Here is a 19,246-nt window from a genome sequence, read left to right as displayed (position 1 = left end):
CCAAGTAGGCCATCCCCCCCCCCAAAAGTACTCAGACAGGAGTACTTATTGTTAAGAGGGACAGCCACAGTGGTACTCTCTAGTATCTGACTCTTGCTCTTCCCTCTCTTGTTACCCACTTATCTGTCTCCCGTGGCCCTGGTGTGACTTCTTGCCAAAAGCTCCTCTCTATCACCTTCTCACTTTCCCTGACCAGGCAAAGGTTGTCTAGCTGCATCTTCAGTCCCCTAACCCGGTCCCTAAGGAGCTGCAGCTCAACATGCAGTAGATGTGGCAGTCCGGGAGGCTGGAAGTCTCCCAACATCCCACATCTGACACCCAGTACAGAACACCGGCCTCACAGACATACTTCCTATTCCTATTCTTCGCAAGTAGCTTACCTCGCTTCAACCCATTATCGCTGAAGCTCTCCTACTCTGTCTACCTCTACTCTGTCACCTGCTCTATAAAGCTGTCTTCTTTTTAAATTCTTCCCACCAGTCTAACTCGCTGATGTTCACACACTTGCACTGTTGTGCCTCAATCAAACCGCTGAAGAAAAAACTGTCTCCTTTTATACTCTTGCCGCTGGTCTAACTTGCTGAATTCCACGTGCTTGTGCATATTTAAAATGAGCTGTCATAAACCGTAGTTGAGGTGGGCACTCCTTCAACACAAAGATAACAATAAACTTTCTTGTCTTTATAATAAATGTTTAACTACAGTTTCAGTTGCTAATAGTCAGCTACTATAGAATGAGAGGGTTATGGGCTGAGTGCAGGTCGGTGGGACTAGGTGAGAGTAAGCATTTGGCACGGACTAGAAGGGCCGAGATGGCCTGTTTCCGTTCTGTAATTGTTATATGGTGGGGGATGGAAGTGTACAGGGAATGGACATCCATTGTAAAAATGAGATGATGGGGGCCAGGAAACGTGAAATCCTTGAAAAGATCCAGAACATGTGAGGTGTCACAGATGTAGGTGGGAAGGGACTGAACCGGGGGGATAAAACAGAGTCGAGGTATGCTGATATGAGTTCAGTGGGGCAGGAACAAGCAGAAACAATGGGTCTACCTGGACAAGCAGATTTGTGGATTTTGGGTAGGAGGTAGAAACGGGAAGTGCGGAGTGCGGGAGCTATGAGGTTGGTGGTGGTGGACAAGAGATCCCCAGAGTCAATAAGGTTGCTGATGGTGTGGGAGACAATGGCCTAGTATGCCTTAGTGGGGTCCGTTCAAGGGTTAAGTAAGAGGAGGTTTCTAAGAATTGGTGCTGGGTCTCAGTAAGGTAGAGGTCAGTACTACTACCTTATTTGTGGTTTGCTGGTGAGGTTGGGATTAGTCCAGAGGGAGTGGAATGCAGATCATTCGGAAGGGGTGAGGTTGGAATAGGAGAGAGGAGTGTTAAAGTCTTGATGGTTGATGTCCCGTTGGTAGTTGGCAATGAAAAGGTCCAGAACAGGCAGAAGACCAGAGCGGGGTGTCCAGGAAGAGGAGGAGGGTTGAAGACGGGAGAAGGGTCATTGTTGCAGAGCAGGGAGTCCTTGCCAAGGAAAGAGGCTTGGAGACGGAGGTGATGGAAGAAGATCTCAGCGTCATGGGGGACACAGAACTCACTGAGATGTGGTTGCAGGGGAACAAAGACGGAGCCCTTACTGAGCACAGAACATTCTGACTCAGGTCAGAGGCAATAGTGAAAACCCGGTATGGATGAGAGCTGGGATCAGAGGGGGAAAGGGGGTTTGGGATGTTCAGGGAGGGTGGGGTGAGAGGAAGAAGGATTTTCTGAGCTGGTAGTGGGACCTGAGAACAATGGGCTTGCAGTGGGGGAAGGGGAGACGCAGGTTCCAACGGCACCACGCAAAGACCGGCCTGGAGATCCAGGCTAGAGTCAGAGTTGGAGGTTGCGCAATCAGCATTTTGGCGGCGACCAAGTACATCGGAACCTGCATTGATGGTGGTGGAGACTGGGTTTTCAGTCTGCTCCGGATTGTTAGAGCCGTTGAGATCAGCAACAGGGATCGCGGTCTGGAGACATCGAGGCCTGCCGGCGTTGGAATCAGCAGGTTTGGTGCTCACTGGATTTTCAGATGTTGAACAACATTTTCACATAGTATCATATTTCTTTTAATAGCAAATCAATTGCAAAAACCAACTTCAAAATACATTGCCTATAAAACGTGTTCATCCTCCCTCCTTGGAAGTTTTCATGTTTTATTGTTTAACAACACTGAATCATAGCAGATTTAATTTGGGTTTTTTGACACTGATCAACAGAAAAAGACTCTTTCGTGTCAGAATAAAACAGATCTCTACAAAATGATCTAAATTAATTACAAATATAAAACACAAAATAATTGATAGAATAAGTATTCACCCCCTTTAACATGACACACCAAAATCATCACTGGTGCAGCCAATTGGTTTTAGAAGTCACGTAATTAGTTAAATAGAGATCAGTTTTTGGAGACCTTTGTGCAGTCAAGGTGTTTCAATTGATTGTAGTAAAAATACACCTGTATCTGGAAGGTCCAACTGCTGGTGAGTCAGTATCCTGGCAAAAACTACACCATGAAGACAAATGAACATGCCAAACAACTCCACGAAAAGGTTATTGAAAAAGCACAAGTCAGGAGATGGATACAATAAAATTTCCAAGTCACTGAATATCCCTTGGTGTAGTTAAGTCAATCATCAAGAAATGGGCGCTGCAACAGATGGCGACTCTACCAACTTAGAGGAGTACACAGCATCAGTGTCTAGTTACATCAGCAAGTGCATTGATGATGTTACTCTGTCCAAGACCATCACTATACACACTAACCAGAAGCCATGGATGACCGCGGAGGAGTGTGCATTGCTGAGGTCCCACGACTCTGCCTTCAGAGCAGGTGACAAGGCAGCTCTAACAACAGTAAGGGCCAAACTGTCCCAAGCCATCAGAGGGGCAAAGCGTGCCTAGGCCCAGCTAATCCACAGTTACTTCCAGGACAGTGGCAACATGTGGCGCATGTGGAAGGGCATCTAGGACATCACCAATTACAGGACAACATCATCTGACCGTGCAGGTGATGCCTCCCTCCCAGATGTGCTGAATAACTTCTATGCCCAGTTTGAGGTGGAAAATGACGTGGCAGCAAGGAAGTCCACCCCTCCTACAAATGACCAGGTGCTGTGTCTCACCGTGGCTGACGTGAGAAGAACCCTGTGCAGGGTCAACCCACAGAAGGCTGCTGGACCAGACAACATCCCTGGTAGAGTGCTCAGAGGATGTGCAGACCAGCTGGCAGATGTTCTCACTGACATCTTCAACATCTCCATGAGCAGCGCCACCATTCCAACATGCTTCAAGGCCACCACCATCATCCCTGTGCCAAAGAAGTCTTCAGTGTCCTGCCTAAATGACTACCACCCCATTGCACTTAAATCCATCATCATGAAGTGGTTTGAGACACGTCATGAGGCATATCAAGACCCTGCTGCCACCCTCACTGGACCCCCTGCAGTTTGTGTACCATCCCAACCACTCAACAGATGACACCATTGCCACCACCCTCCACCCTCCACCTGACCCTAACCCACCGGACAATAAAAGACACAAATGTTCGGATACTGTTCATAGACTTCAGTTCAGCATTCAACACGATCATCCCTCAGAAACTGATTGGAAAGCTGAGCCTACTGGGCCTGAACAGATAGACTGGCAAATGATACTTAAAGGGCTGATGGTGGATATGCAATGGCAAGCATTTAAAGATCACATGGATGAACTACAACAATTGTTCATCCCAGTTTGGCAAAAGAATAAACCAGGGAAGGTAGTGCACCCATGACTGACAAGGGAAATTAGGGATAGTATCAAGTCCAAAGAAGAAACATATAAATTAGCAAAAAAAAATGGCACACTTTGTAGAGATCATTTTGTAGAGATCTGTTTTATTCTGACAAGAGTCTTTTTCTGTTGATCAGTGTCAAAAAACCCAAATTAAATCCGCTATGATTCAGTGTTGTTAAACAATAAAACATGAAAACTTCCAAGGAGGGAGGGTGAACACGTTTTATAGGCAATGTATTTTGAAGTTGGTTTTTGCAATTGATTTGCTATTAAAAGAAATATGATACTATGTGAAAATGTTGTTCAACATCTGAAGGACTGGGAGAAATTCAGAGACCAGCAGAGGAGGACAAAGGGCTTAATTAGGAAAGGGAAAAAAGATTATGAGAAAAAGCTGGCAGGGAACATAAAAACTGACTGTAAAAGCTTCTATAGATACATGAAAAGAAAAAGATTGGTCAAGACAAATGGTCAAGTCCTTTACAGTCAGAAACAGGTGAATTGATCATAGGGAACAAAGACATGGCAGACCAATTGAATAACTACTTTGGTTCTGTCTTCACTAAGGAGGACATAAATAATCTTCCGGAAATAGTAAGGGACCGAGGGTCTAGTGAGATGGAGGAACTGAGGGAAATACATGTTAGTAGGGAAGTGGTGTTAGGTAAATTGAAGGGATTAAAGGCAGATAAATCCCCAGGGCCAGATGGTCTGCATCCCAGAGTGCTTAAGGAAGTAGCCCAAGAAATAGTGGATGCATTAGTGATAATTTTTCAAAACTCCTCAGATTCTGGATTAGTTCCTGAGGATTGGAGGGTGGCTAATGTAACCCCACTTTTTAAAAAAGGAGGGAGAGAGAAACCGGGGAATTATAGACCGGTTATTCTGACATCGGTGGTGGGGAAAATGCTAGAGTCAGTTATCAAAGATGTGATAACAGCACATTTGGAAAGAGGTGAAATCATCGGACAAAGTCAGCATGGATTTGTGAAAGGGAAATCATGTCTGACTAATCTTATAGAATTTTTTGAAGATATAACTAGTAGAGTGGATAGGGGAGAGCCAGTGGATATAGTATATTTAGATTTTCAAAAGGCTTTTTACAAGGTCCCACACAGGAGATTAGTGTGCAAACTTAAAGCACACGGTATTGGGGGTATGGTATTGATGTGGATAGCGGATTGGTTGGCAGACAGGAAGCAAAGAGTGGGAGTAAACGGGCCCTTTTCAGAATGGCAGGCAGTGACTAGTGGGGTACCGCAAGGCTCAGTGCTGGGACCCCAGTTGTTTACAATATATATTAATGATTTAGACGAGGGAATTAAATGCAGTATCTCCAAGTTTGCGGATGACACAAAGCTGGGCGGCTGTGTTAGCTGTGAGGATGCTAAGAGGATGCAGGGTGACTTGGATAGGTTAGGTGAGTGGGCAAATTCATGGCAGATGCAATTTAATGTGGATAAATGTGAGGTTATCCACTTTGATTGCAAGAACAGGAAAACAGATTATTATGAGCGGTGGCCGATTAGGAAAAGGGGAGATGCAATGAGACCTGGGTGTCACTGCACACCAGTCATTGAAGATGGGCATGCAGGTACAGCAGGCGGTGAAAAAGGTGTATGGTATGTTGGCATTCATAGCAAAAGGATTTGAGTACAGGAGCAGGGAGGTTCTATTGCAGTTGTACAAGGCCTTGGTGAGACCGCACCTAGAATATTGTGTGCGGTTTTGGTCCCCTAATCTGAAGAAAGACATTCTTGCCATAGAGGGAATACGAAGAAGGTTCACCAGATTGATTCCTGGGATGTCAGGACTTTCATATAAAGAAAGACTGGAGACTTATACTCACTGGAATTTAGAAGATTGAGGGGGGATCTTATTGAAACGTATAAAATTCTAAAGGGATTGGACAGGCTAGATGCAGGAAGATTGTTTCCGATGTTGGGGAAGTCCAGAATGAGGGGTCACAGTTTAAGGATAAAGGGGAAGCCTTTTAGGACCGAGATGAGGAAAAACTTCTTCACATAGAGAGTGGTGAATCTGTGGAATTCTCTGTCACAGGAAACAGTTGAGGCCGGTTCACTGGCTATATTTAAGAGGAAGTTAGATATGGCCCTTGTGGCTAAAGGGATGGAGAGAAAGCAAGTACAGGGTTCTGAGTTGGATGATCAGCCATGATCATACTGAATGGCGGTGCAGGCTCGAAGGACCAAATGGCCTACTCCTGCACCTATTTTCTATGTTTCTATGTTTCTATGAACACCTCCCTCAGCAACTGGATCCTAGACTTCCTGACTGGGAGACCTCAGTCAGTCTGGATCGGGAGCAGCATCTCCAACACCATCACACTGAGCACGGGGGCTCCCCAGGGCTGCGTGCTCAGTCCACTGCTGTTCACTCTGCTGACCCACGACTGTGCTGCAACACACAGCTCGAACCATATCATCAAGTTTGCCGACGACACGACCGTGGTGGGCCTCATCAGCAAGAACGATGAGTCAGCTTACAGAGAGGAGGTACAGCGGCTAACGGACTGGTGCAGAGCCAACAATCTGTCTCTGAATGTGACCAAAACAAAGGAGATGGCTGTTGACTTCAGGAGGGCACGGAGCGACCACTCCCTGCTGAACATCGACGACTCCTTGGTAGTGATCGTAAAGAGCACCAAGTTTCTTGGTGTTCACCCGATGGAGAATCTCACCTGGTCCCTCAACACCAGCTCCATAGCAAAGAAAGCCCAGTAGCGTATCTACTTTCTGTGAAGGCTGAGGAAAGTCCATCTCCCACCCCCCATCCTCATCACATTCTACAGGGGTTGTATTGAGAGCATCCTGAGCAGCTGCATCACTGCCTGGTTCGGAAATTGCACCATCTCGAATCGCAAGTCCCTGCAGCGGATAGTGAGGTCAGCTGAGAAGACCATCGGGGTCTCTCTTCCCGCCATCACAGACATCTACACTACACACTGCATCCAAAGGAAACACCATTATGAAGGACCCCATGCACTCCTCATACAATCTCTTCTCCCTCCTGCCGTCTGGGAAAAGGCTCCAAAGCATTCGGGCTCTCACGATCAGACTATGTAACAGTTTCTTCCCTCAAGCTATCAGATTCCTCAATACCCAGAGCCTGGACTGACAACTTGCCCTATTGTCCTGTTTATTATTTATTGTAATGCCTGCACTGTTTTTGTGCACTTTATGCAGTCCAGTGTAGGTCTGTAGTCCAGTGTAGCTTTCTCTGTGTTGTTTTTTTTTACGTAGTTCAGTCTGGTTTTTGTACTGTGTCATGTGACACCATGGTCCTGAAAAACGTTGTCTCATTTTTACTATGTACTGTACTAGCAGTTATGGTCGAAATGACAATAAAAGTGACGACTTGACTTGACTTGAAATGGAAAGAATAGGACACAGCTGTAAATCTGTCTAGAGCAGGTTGTCCTCAAAAACTGAGTGCCTGTGCAAGAAGTGGACTAGTGAGGAAGGCCACTGAGAGACCTGTGACAACTCTGGAGGAGTTACAAGCTTCAGTGTCTGAGATGGAAGAGACTACGCATATGACATCTGTTGCCTATGTGCTTCACCAATCACAGCTTTAAGGGAGAGTAGCAAAGGGAAAGCCACTGTTGAAAAAGAAATCACATGAAATCTCATCTAGAGTTTGCCTGAAGGCATGTGGGAAACTCTGAAGTCAGCTGGAAGAAGCTTCCATGGTCTGTTGAAACTAAAATTTAGCATTTTGGCCATCAGACCAAAAGCTATGTTTGGTATGAGCCAAAAACACAACATCACTACTGTGAAGCATGATGGTAACTATATCATGCTGTAGGGATGCTTCACTGCAGCAGGCCCTAAAATACTTGTGAAGGGAGAGGGTAAAATGCAGCAAAATACAGGGAAATCCAAGAGGGAAACCAGAAGCACTCTGCAAGAGAATTACGACTTGGGAGAAGATTTGTTTTCCGGCAAGATATGTTTGCCCTAAGCACAGGACCGGATTAAGTTAGTGCGTGGCCTGTAGCATATGTTATAAAGGGGCCCGGAATTTTTTAAAAAAACATGTAAGTGTTAAAACATAAATTATTTACTTGCATAGTAAAGTAATCCAATTTTTTCATTTGCTATACAGCCAGATAATACGACAAGTGTCTGACACTTCAGTGATAGTATTACTTACATGTAGGTATCAATTTCAAATGTCAGAAATAACAAAACTACAATTTAAAAGTTAGATTTTCTAGATTTAGCATGAGCAAATTTGTTGATGATACTGGAAATATCTATTTCACGCAGAAGTTCATGTTCTTCTGAACGCGGTGGACTCTAAACGTCTGATCCCTGAAGTATTTTACCCAGTAGATGCAGAAGAAATTTGATAATTGCACTTTGTTTGAATTTATTTACCCTCACCGTCTTTTATGAAAAGTAGAACTTTAGAAAATTGTGAGCAGACTTTTAAATTTTAACAGCCCAGGATTAACACTGGTACAAGCACGGATTATTTGTTACACAGTAATTGGATTTATCGATGTCCTGGGTAAGTACCTTTCGGTTACTTGTATGGAGGCCGCGATATCTCCTCGCTCTCAGCAACCACTGATGCAATTTTAGTCCATATAATGAAAATGCATTCACACCACAGTTTTCTATACGAAATGATGTTCCGGTTCCAACTCACATTTCACGTTAGAATCGTTGCGTACACGGGCCTCTTTCAAACGGGATTGTTGGCAAATCATCTGATGCCTTGAAACAATTAGCGGAACCAAAGGTGTTTACTGATAACCTGATCTATCAGCACTCTCTTTCAGATTTTCAACTCGTGTTCCTGACAGTCCCTAGAGTGCCGTCTTGTTCCTCTCAGTCTCATGTTGTGTATGAATACCAATTGACAATTTAACCTGGGTCGTGCAGACTTGTCACTGGAACTGTTTGTAGTTTTTTTCATTTGTGATGTGAGACATCAAACTGCACAGAAACAACACACACAATCCATGTCTATCAAAATGCCCTGTCAATAGTGGACATCATTCATTCGAACTTTTTTTTCACGAGTAATCAATTAAGATATTCTATCTCCGCAAAAAACTTCGATTTCAAATTGTGAAAATGCTTTCTGCTTTAATTTTGGGGTCCACGGGATGTGAATATCGCTGGCAATTCGGATATTATTATCCTCCTCTAACCCCTGCGATTACAGGATTAAGGTAGCAATTCATTTTTAAAATCTTTTTATTAATACATAATCTTCTACAACTATAGAATAATACAAAATTTCAACAAATTAATATGTATACAATTAATAGAGCTGAAGAAAAAAAACTAATCATAATATATAAAAATGAAAAAAAATTATATAGAAAAAAGGGGGAAAAAAGAACCCCATCTGAGAAAAAAACCCTATTAATTACAAAAAAAACCCACTAGGAATCAACCCCCGGAAGCAATACGTTTAACCATCATCTAGATATATAGAAAAAAATTCATCAACCGCCAGTTCACATTTTTTTAAAAAAAGATAATAAAATTGTAAGGAAACCATATAGTATAATTCAAATTAAACGGTAATATTTGGCAAAAGAACCCCATCTTCTCTCAAAATCAAATCGAGGTTTAAAAGTTCTACTTCTAATTTTTTCTAAGCTGAGACATACATTACTTGAGAAAACCATTCAATTAATGTAGGGGAAGAGATATCTTTCCATTTTAATAAAATAACCCTTCTTGCCAACAACATAACAAATGCAATTACATGTTGATCTGAAGATGAAATACACTGAATATGATGCAGAACTATTCCAAATAGAATAGTTAATCTTTTAGGTTGTAAATTAATTTTCAAAGCTTTGGAGATTGTAGAAAATAAAGATTTCCAGAACAGTTTTAATGAAGAACATGACCAGAACATATGTGACAAAGTAGCTACTTCAGTTTTACATCTATCACAATAATTATCTATACTAGGAAATATTTTAGATAGTCTCTCCTTTGTTAAATAATAACGATGGACAATTTTAAATTGAATTAGACAGTGATTGGCACTAAAAGAAGGTAGCAGTTCACAAGATCCTTGGATATACACTACATAAAGTCCAGCAAGGCCGATTATTCTCCTTCCTGGAAGGTCATTGATGAAACAAATGAGGCTTTGCAGTTAAGATCCATGATACATTATTTGGTCTGTTACTTGCTAACATAGAGGACAATTCATATTCAAAGAGCATAGATATGCTGTCTTCGCAACTACCTGTAAATTTAGCATTCTTGCCTCAGAGGCAGCAGAAATGCATTGAAACTAGGTTCTCAGTTTTTAGGAAATGCATTGTTATGAACTCAATCCACAGTACTTTGTCAAAGAACAGAAGACTGATAGCTGAAGTCATTTATTTAAGTGTATATGAATCATCTACCCAAAACTCACTCTAACAGTCGTGAGAAAACAGTGAGTATGCCAATTTCACCAGACTGCAGTTTGGAAGCAGTTAATGCAGGCGGGGCTGTCCATATACCTATCCAATATTTTTTAAATGACAACATCAAACCTGCCTCTACCACTTCTACTGGAAGCTCGTTCCACACAGCTACCACTCTCTAAGTAAAGAAGTTCCCCCTCATGTTACCCCAAACTTTTGCCCCTTAACTCTCAACTCATGTCCTCTTGTTTGAATCTCCCCATGGGCAATTGGGTCTAAGGATTGGTTCTCAAACTTCTGTTATTTGTAATATATATATAAATGATCTGGATAATTATATAGGTGATTTCATTAGTGCGCCTGAGTTGGCATGATCATTGATGAAATCACGGATGAAAAGCAGGATTGTCAAATGATACAGCCGGATATAGATCAGTTGAAAATTTGAGCCAATTCCTATTTAGCCTACTCTAGGTTATTGACCGAGACAAGAGAATGGATTGCTCGGAAGTTCACAATAATCTTTGTCTCAGATCACAGACGAGATCCTGGGGGAACAGGAAGATAGTGAATGTTGTTCCTCTGTTTAGAATGGGCAATCAATGCAACCAGCCTGATGAGCCTTTCACCAGTGAGAGGAAAATTATTTGAAATGACCGTAAGACATAACAGCAGAATTAAGCCATTTGGCCCAAGTCTGCTCCTTCATTCTATTATGGCTGATCTTATTTTCCCCTCTTCAGCCCCACTCCCTGGTCTTCTCCCTATAACCTTTGATGCAGTGTCCAATCAAGAACCCATCAAGCTCTACCTTAAATATACCCAACGACCTGGCCTCCACAGCTGCATGTGGTAATAAATTCACCAAATTCACCACCCTCTAGCTAAAGAAATTATTTTAAATGGACACCCCTCCATGCTGACTCTATGCCCTCTTCTCCCAGACAAACCCACCATGGGAAACATCCTTTCCTCATCTACTCTGTCCAGGCCTTTCAACATTCGAAAGGTTTCAATGAGATCCCCCCTTATCCTTCTAAATTCCAGCAAGTATAGATCCAGAGCCATCAAATATTCCTTGTATGATAACCCTTTCATTTCCCATCTTTTCATAGGTGAGGAGCCCAAAACTGTTCACAATACTCAAGGTGAGTATTAAAGCCTTATACAGCCTCAGCATCATAACACTACTCTTGCATTCTAGACCACTTGAAATGAATGCTAACATGGCAATCACCTTCCTCACCACCAGCTCAACCTGCTAGTTAACCTTTAGGGTGTTTTGCACAAGGATTCCAAGTTGCTTTGCATCTCAGATTTTTGGGTTTTCTAAGCTTAGAAAATAGTCTGCGCATTTCTTTCTACTACCAAAGTGCATAACCGTGCATCTTCCAACATCGTATTTTACTTGCCACTCTCTTGCCCATTCTCCTAAACTCTCTAAGTCCTTCTGCAGCCTACCTGTTTTCTCAAAACTACCTGTTCCTCCACCAATCTTTGCATCATCTGCAAACTTGGCAACAAGGCCATCTATTCCATCATCTAAATCATTGATATACAGGATAAAAAGAAGCGGTCCCAACAGCGACCCCTGAGAAACACCACTAGTCACTGGCAGCCAATCAGAAAAGGATTATTTTATTCCCACTCTTTGCCTCCTACCAATCAGTCAATGCTTGAAGCATGCCAGTAAATCTCCTGTAATACCATGGGCTCTTAACTTGGTAAGTAGCCTCAGGTGGGGCACCTTGTCAAAGGTTTTCTCAAAGTCCAAATATACAACATCCACTGCAACCCCTTTATCTATCCTACATGTAAGCTCCTCAAAAATATTCAACAAGTTTTAACTGGCAAGAGTTTCCCTCAAGGAAGCTCCCCTTTTATCTATCCTACATGTAAGCTCCATATCAAATTTCAAGTTGAACTCATTCATACCGTGATCACTGGCTCTTAAAGGCTCTTTTACCCTGAGCTCCTTCATCAACTCTGGTCCATTACATAACACCCAATACAGTATAGCTGATCCCCTCATAGGCTCAACAACAAACTATTCTGAAAAGCCATCAACAAGCCATCAACAAAAGACATTCAACAAGCTCACAATTTTGAGATTCACTTCCAGCCTGATTTTCCCAATCGATCTGCATGTTGAAATCTCCCATGACTATCATAGTATTTCCATTTTGACACACCTTTTCTATTTCCTGTTGTAATCTGTGATCCACTTCCTAGCTACTGTTTGGAGGCCTGTATATAACTGCCATCAGGGTCCTTTTACCCTTGCAGCTCTGAACTCAAACCACAAGGATTCAGCATCTTCTGATACAATGTCACATTTTTCTACTGATTTGATGCCATTCTTTACTAGCAGAGCCACTTTGCTTACTTTCATGCCCTGACCAATCAAGAATCTATCAACTTTCACCTTAAATACACCCACAGACCTGACCTCCACTGCAGTCTGTGGCACAGATTCACTACACACTGGATAAAAAATTTGTTCTTACCTCTGTTCTAAAAGGTCACCCCTCAGTCTTAAGGCTGTGTTCTCTAGCTCTAGATACCGCTACCATAGAAAATATCCTCTCCATATCCACCCTATCTAGTCTTTTCAACATTCGGTAGGTTTCAATGAGATCCGCATTCATTCTTCTAAATTCCATTGAGTACAGACCCAAAGCAGCCAAACGCTTCTCGTATGTTAACACCAGAATCATCCTCATGAACCTCCTCTACTCTCTTCAATGACAATACATCCTTTCTGAAATAAGGGGCCCAAAACTGTTGACAATACAAGTGCAGCCTGACTAGTGACTTATAAAGGCTCAGCTTTATGTCCTTGCTTTTATATTCAATTCCTCTTGAAATAAATTCCAACATTGCATTTGCCTTCTTTACCACATATAACTTGTAAGTTAACTTTCTCAAAGCCTTGTACAAGGACTCCAAATCCCTCCATACCTCTGATGTTTGAAACTCAGAAAATCAGAATCAGAATCAGGTTTATTATCACCGGCATGTAACGTGAAATTTGTTAACATAGCAGCAGCAATTCAATGCAATACATAATCTAGCAGAGAAAAAAAAAATAATAATAATAAACAAGTAAATCAATTATGTATATTGAATAGATTATAAAACATGCAAAAACAGAAATACTGTATATTAAAATAAAAAGTGAGGTAGTCTCCAAAGATTCAATATCCATTTAGGAAACGGATGACAGAGGGGAAGAAGCTGTTCCTGAATCGCTGAGTGTGTGCCTTCAGGCTTCTGTACCTCCTGCCTGATGGTAACAGTGAGAAAAGGGCATGCCCTCGGTGCTGGACATCCTTAGTAATGGACGCTGCCTTTCTGAGACACCACTCCCTAAAGATCTCCTGGGTACTTTGTAGGCTAATATCCAAGATGGAGATGACCAGATTTACAACCTTCTGCAGCTTCTTTCGGTCCTGTGTGGTAGACCCTCCATACCAGACAGTGATGCAGCCTGTCAGAATTCTCTCCATGCTACAACTGTAGAAGTTTTTGAGTGTATTGGTTGACATGCCAAATCTCTTCAAACTCCTAATGAAATATAGCTGCTGTCTTGCCTTCTTTATAACTACATCAATATGTCTAACCAAGTTAGATCCTCAGAGATCTTGACATCCAGGAACTTGAAACTGCTCACTCTCTCCGCTTTTGATCCCTCTACGAGGATTGGTGTGTGTTCTTTCATCTTACCCTTCCTGAAGTCCATAATCAGCTCTTTCATCTTACTGACATTGAGTGCCAGGTTGTTACTGCGGCACCACTCCACTAGTTGGCATATCTCACTCCTGTACACCCTCTCGTCACCACCTGAGATTCTACCAACAATGGTTGTATTGTCAACAAATTTATAGATGGTATTTGACCTATGCCTAGCCACACAGTCATGTGTATAGAGAGAGTAGAGCAGTGAGCTCAGCACACACCCCTGAGGTACACCAGTGTTGATCGCCAGCGAGGATGAGATGTTATCACCAATCCGCAAAGATTGATGCCTTCCGGTTAGGAAATCGAGGATTCATTTGCAGAGGGAGCTCAGAGGCCCAAGTTCTGCAACTTCTCAATCAGGATTGTGGGAATGATGGTATTAAATGCTGAGCTATAGTCGATGAACAGCATCCTGACCCAGGTGCTTGTATTGTCCAGGTGGTCTAAGGCCGTGTGAAGAGCCATTGAGATTGCATCTGCCGTTGACCTATTGTGGCAATAGGAAAATTGAAATAGGTCCAGGTCCTTGCTGAGGCAGGAGATCAATCTAGTCAAGACCAACCTCTCAAAGCATTTCATCACTGTCGATGTGACTGCTACTGCACTATTGTCTGCACTATTGTTCCTTTTACCAAAATGTATTATCATTCATTTCCCAACACTGTACTCCATCTGCCACTTTTTTGCCCATTCTTCCAATTTGCCTAAATTCTGCTGTAATCACATTGCTTCCTCAGCACTACCTACCCCTCCACCTATCTTCATATCATCTGCAGACTCTGCCACAAAGCTATCAATTCCATTATCCAAATCAATGACAAACAATGTGAAGAAAAGTAGCTGTCCCAATACTGACCACTGAGGAACACCACCAGTCACTGGCAGCCTACCAAAAGAGGGTCCTTTTATACCCACTCACTGCCTCCTGCCTGTCAGCCATTCCTCTATCCATGCCAGCATCTTTCCTGTAATGCCATAGGATTTTATCCTGTGAAGCAGCCTCATGTGTGGCACCTTATCAAACGCCTTCTTAAAATCCAAGTGAATGGCATCCACTGCCTCTCCTCTGTCCACCCTGCTTGTTAATTCCTCAAAGAACTCCAATAGATTTGTCAGGCAAAATTTCCCATTACAGAAACCATGATGACTTTCACTTAATTTGTCATTGGTCTCCAAGTACCCCTAAACCTCATCCTTAATAGTGGAATTCAACACGTTCTGAACCACTGAGGTAAGGCTAACTGGCCTATCATTTCCTTTTTTTTGCCTTCCTCCCTTCTTAAAGAGTGGAGTGACATTTGCCATCTTCCAGGCCTCTGGGACCATGCCAGAATTAAGTGATTCTTGAAAGATCATGACCAATGCATCAATTATCTCTTCAGCAACCCCTCTCAGGACTCTGGGATATCGTCTATCTGGTCCAGGTCAGTTATCCACCCTGCCTGCAAGAATACTGGTCCCTTCCAATTCAAGTCCAGCCCACTCTTTTTGTAAAGGTCCCACCTGCCCCAAAAGTGGTTTCAATTATCCAGAAATCTAAATGCCTGACCCCTGCTCTAATTCTTTAGCCACACATTTGTCTGCCACCTGATTCTGTTCCAATCCTCACCATCACGTTGCACAGGTAGCAATCCTGAGATTACTACCCTTGAGGTCCTGCTTTCTCGCTTCCTTCCTTACTCCCCGTAGTCTGTTTTCAGGACCTCCTCCCTTTTTTACCTATGACATTGGTGCCAATATGGACCATGGCTTCTGGCTGCTCAGCCTCTATTTTCAAGATTTTGTGGATGCGTTCAGAAACATCTTGGACCTGACATCTGGGAGGCAAAAACTATCTGTGTTTCGTTTTTATGTCTACAGAATCACCTATTTATCCCCCTGAGTACCCTATCACTGCTGCCATCCTCTTCAGTTCCCCACCCTTTTGAGGTACAGGGCCAGACAGTGCCAGAGACACGGCCTCCGTTGCTTCTCCCAGGTAGGCCGCTCCCCTTCCCCCAAAGTACTCAAAATGGAGTGCTTATTGTTGAGAGGGATTCTCTCCACACCAGAGAGATGCTCTCCACTATCAGACATTCTCCCTTCCTTCTTCTGACAGTCACACATTTATCTGTCTCCTGTAGCCTTGGAGTGACTACTTCCCTGTACCCCCTGACTATTACTGCTTCATGTACCCTAACAAGCCAAAGGTCATCGAGCTGCAACTTCAGTTCCTTACCATGGTTTCTAAGGAGCTGCATCTCGAACCACCTGCCGCAGATGTGGTCATTGGGGAGTCTGGTAGTCTCCTGGAATTCCCACATCTAACACCCAGAATGAGAATACTGGTGCTGTAAACATCCCCCCTATTCTCTCTAGAGTTAATTTAGAATAAGAGATAAGAAATAAATTTACCTGTTCTCGCCAAAGTCTTGTTGAGCCAAAGACTTATTCTCTGCCTCAGACTACTCTGATGATGACCACTCCACTAGACAGTACCTCTTTTTTATAGAAACCGGGTTCTTTTTTAAAGTTCTTTGCCAGACCTGCACGGGAACACTTCTGTTTCATCTGCACAGTACTCCAATCAATGACTCCCATTGAAAAACTTGCTGCTTTTTAAAGTTCTGTTGCATCTGCACAGGAGGCCAATCAACCAGTCATGACAGACTGATCCAGAAGCTTAGGATACATGGGATTCACAGTAAACACAAAGTACGCTGCACTTGCTGTGGTCAAATCAACATGTACAAACAAGCTGGAGGAACTCAGCAGGTCGGGCAGCGTCCATGGAAATGAGCAGTCAACATTTCAGGCCGAGACCCTTCATCAGGACTGAAGAAGGAGGGGGCAGGGGCCCTATAAAGAAGGTGGGGGGAGGGTGGAAGGTGCCAGGTGAAAAACCAATCAGAGGAAAGATCAAGGGGTGGGGGAGGGGAAGCAGGGAGGTGATAGGCAGGAAAGGTGAAGAAGGAATGTAAGGGGAAAGCACTATGGGTAGTAGAAAAAGGCAGAATCATGAGAGAGGTGATAGGCAGCTGGAAGAGGAGGCAGAGTGCAAGTGGGATGGAGGAAGGGAGGGGGAGGGAGTTATTGGAAGTTGGAGAATTTGATGTGCATACCAAGGGGCTGGGGGACCGCTTCGTCAAGCACCTCCACTCTGTCCGCCACAAGACAGGATCTCCCGGTTGCCACCCACTTCAAATCTGCTTCACATTCCCATTTGGATATGTCCATATATGGCCTCCTCTACTGCCACGATGAGGCCAAACACAGGTTGGAGGAGCAACACCTCATATACTATCTGGGTAGACTCCAGCCCCTTGGTATGAACATTGAATTCTCCAACTTCTGGTAATTCCCTCCCCCTCCCTTCCCCCATCCCACTTTCACTCTGCCTCCTCTTCCAGCTGCCTATCACCTCCCTCATGGCTCTGCTACCTTCTACTATCCATAGTGCTTTCACCTTACATTCCTTCTTCACCTCTCCTGCCTATCCACTCCCTGCTTCCCCTCCCCCACCCCTTGATCTTTCCTCTGATTGGCTTTTCACCTGGCACATTCCACCCTCCCCCCACCTTCTTTATGGGGCCCCTGCCCCTCCTTCTTTAGTCCTGACCAAGAGTCTCAGCCCAAAACGTTGACTGCTCGTTTCCACGGATGCTGTCCGACCTGCAGAGTTCCTCCAGTTTGTTTGTACATGGGATTCACAGTGATTTGGCAGTTTGTATTCACAATTGGTTTGGCTATAGTAAACAGAGGGTGCTGTAAGAAGGGTGTTATTTGGGCTGTATGTCTGTGACCAGTGATCAATACTGTGCTGGGACCTCTGCCAATTATTATACATACAAATGACTTGGATGAAAATGTAGATGGATTGGTTGGTAAACTTGCAGATGACATAAAAATTGGTGAAGTTGTAGACATTTAAAAAGAAAGGTAATCAAAGGATACAAGTTAGTTATAATTATAGCTGGAGAAAATGGCAGATGGAGTTTAATCCAGGCAAGTGTGACATGTGGCTTTTGGCAAAATGATACTTCACTTTAGCAAGGATATAACCGTAATGAGAACATTTGGTGATTAAAGAGAAATTAGATCTTGGGTTATTGTTCTCTCATATATCTCTCCAATATAGAAATGTTATGGAGCATTTCAGCAACTTACCTGGGACTGAGAATTGATGTTGGCACCCTGCTTTACTAGTGTTCTGACCACATCAGTTTGTCCAGCCAGAGATGCAATGTGCAGGGCTGAATTTCCTTTCTAGAAAAAAAGAGTGAAAAAAGAACGTAAATTTTCAAGACCAAAAAAAAGAAAAATTCAGAGAATACTGGAGCACAAATTTTCTTCTATTAGAGGGTGCAGAGAATTGAATATAATTGTTACCAATGTTCAGTTTCCTTTTAAAACAGAAAACTGTTCTCTGAAAATGAAATGTCAAATTTTATAAAAGCAGGAGTTTGGTGGACAATGTACATCAATTGAAAAATGCTCACTTTGTTTATTTCCTGCTCACTTAACCCAGTTTAATATTTATGACATAGAATCCACACCAAATATACAAGAGTGATTTAATCTGTAGCAGTTCTCAAAGAAGGCAACTGTGCAGAGACAGGCAATGACGACAACAACTACTCTCTTCCTGATAGCTTAATGCCTTCTGTGCACAATATGACGCAATGAATGATGTGACGTCAAGGAAAGCCCCCTCTCTCCTCTGAGGAACAGGCATTCCGTCTGGTTGCACCCAAGATGATCTTAGCCACAAAAAGCTGCAGGTCCAGACAACTTACCTGGTCAGGCGCTGGGGAATTGTGCAGCCCAGCAAACAAAGGTCTTAACAGACATCTTAAAACATCTTTTTGCAACAGTCCACTGTCTCTGCAGGGAGCCACTATCATTCAAGTGTTCAAAAGAGCAATAGTAACTGGCCTAAACTATTACTGTACAGTGGCACTGACCTCAACAATTATGAAGTGCTTTGAGCAGCTGGTAATAAATGGTATAAAATCCCATCTTCCAGATACACTGGAGCCTTTCTAGTTCACCTACTGCTCAAACTGGTCCATTGATGATGCCATGACCTCCGCTCTCCACTCTGTCCTGTCCCTCACAGAAAATCATTGACTTCCACTTGGCATTAAATGGTATCATTCCTCATAGGCTGGTGGATAAACCATCCTCAATGGAACTCAGCACTCCTCTTTATCACTGGATATTGGACCTCTTGACAGAACGACCCCAGACAGTCAATCAGTCCAGGTTGCCAGCAATATGTCAGGTGTAACCCAGATTAATT

At 43.2% G+C, this 19,246-nt stretch overlaps 1 protein-coding gene across 24 annotated transcripts in view; it reads right to left on the bottom strand.

Annotated features, from left to right (window-relative positions):
* Positions 1 to 19,246, bottom strand: part of ank2b (ankyrin 2b, neuronal) — an 874,534-nt gene that overhangs the window by 388,519 nt on the left and 466,769 nt on the right. For all 24 annotated transcript variants that reach the window (XM_073065114.1, XM_073065112.1, XM_073065128.1 and 21 more), the window contains one exon: positions 18,112 to 18,210. In XM_073065114.1, coding sequence (XP_072921215.1) covers positions 18,112 to 18,210 — 99 coding nt within the window. The remainder of the gene's footprint in view (positions 1 to 18,111; positions 18,211 to 19,246) is intronic.

Source organism: Hemitrygon akajei, chromosome 13 (assembly GCF_048418815.1).
Source record: "Hemitrygon akajei chromosome 13, sHemAka1.3, whole genome shotgun sequence".
Lineage (NCBI taxonomy): Eukaryota > Metazoa > Chordata > Chondrichthyes > Myliobatiformes > Dasyatidae > Hemitrygon > Hemitrygon akajei.
The sequence above is the reverse complement of the archived record's forward strand: the minus strand, read 5'-3'. Positions and strand labels throughout refer to the sequence as shown.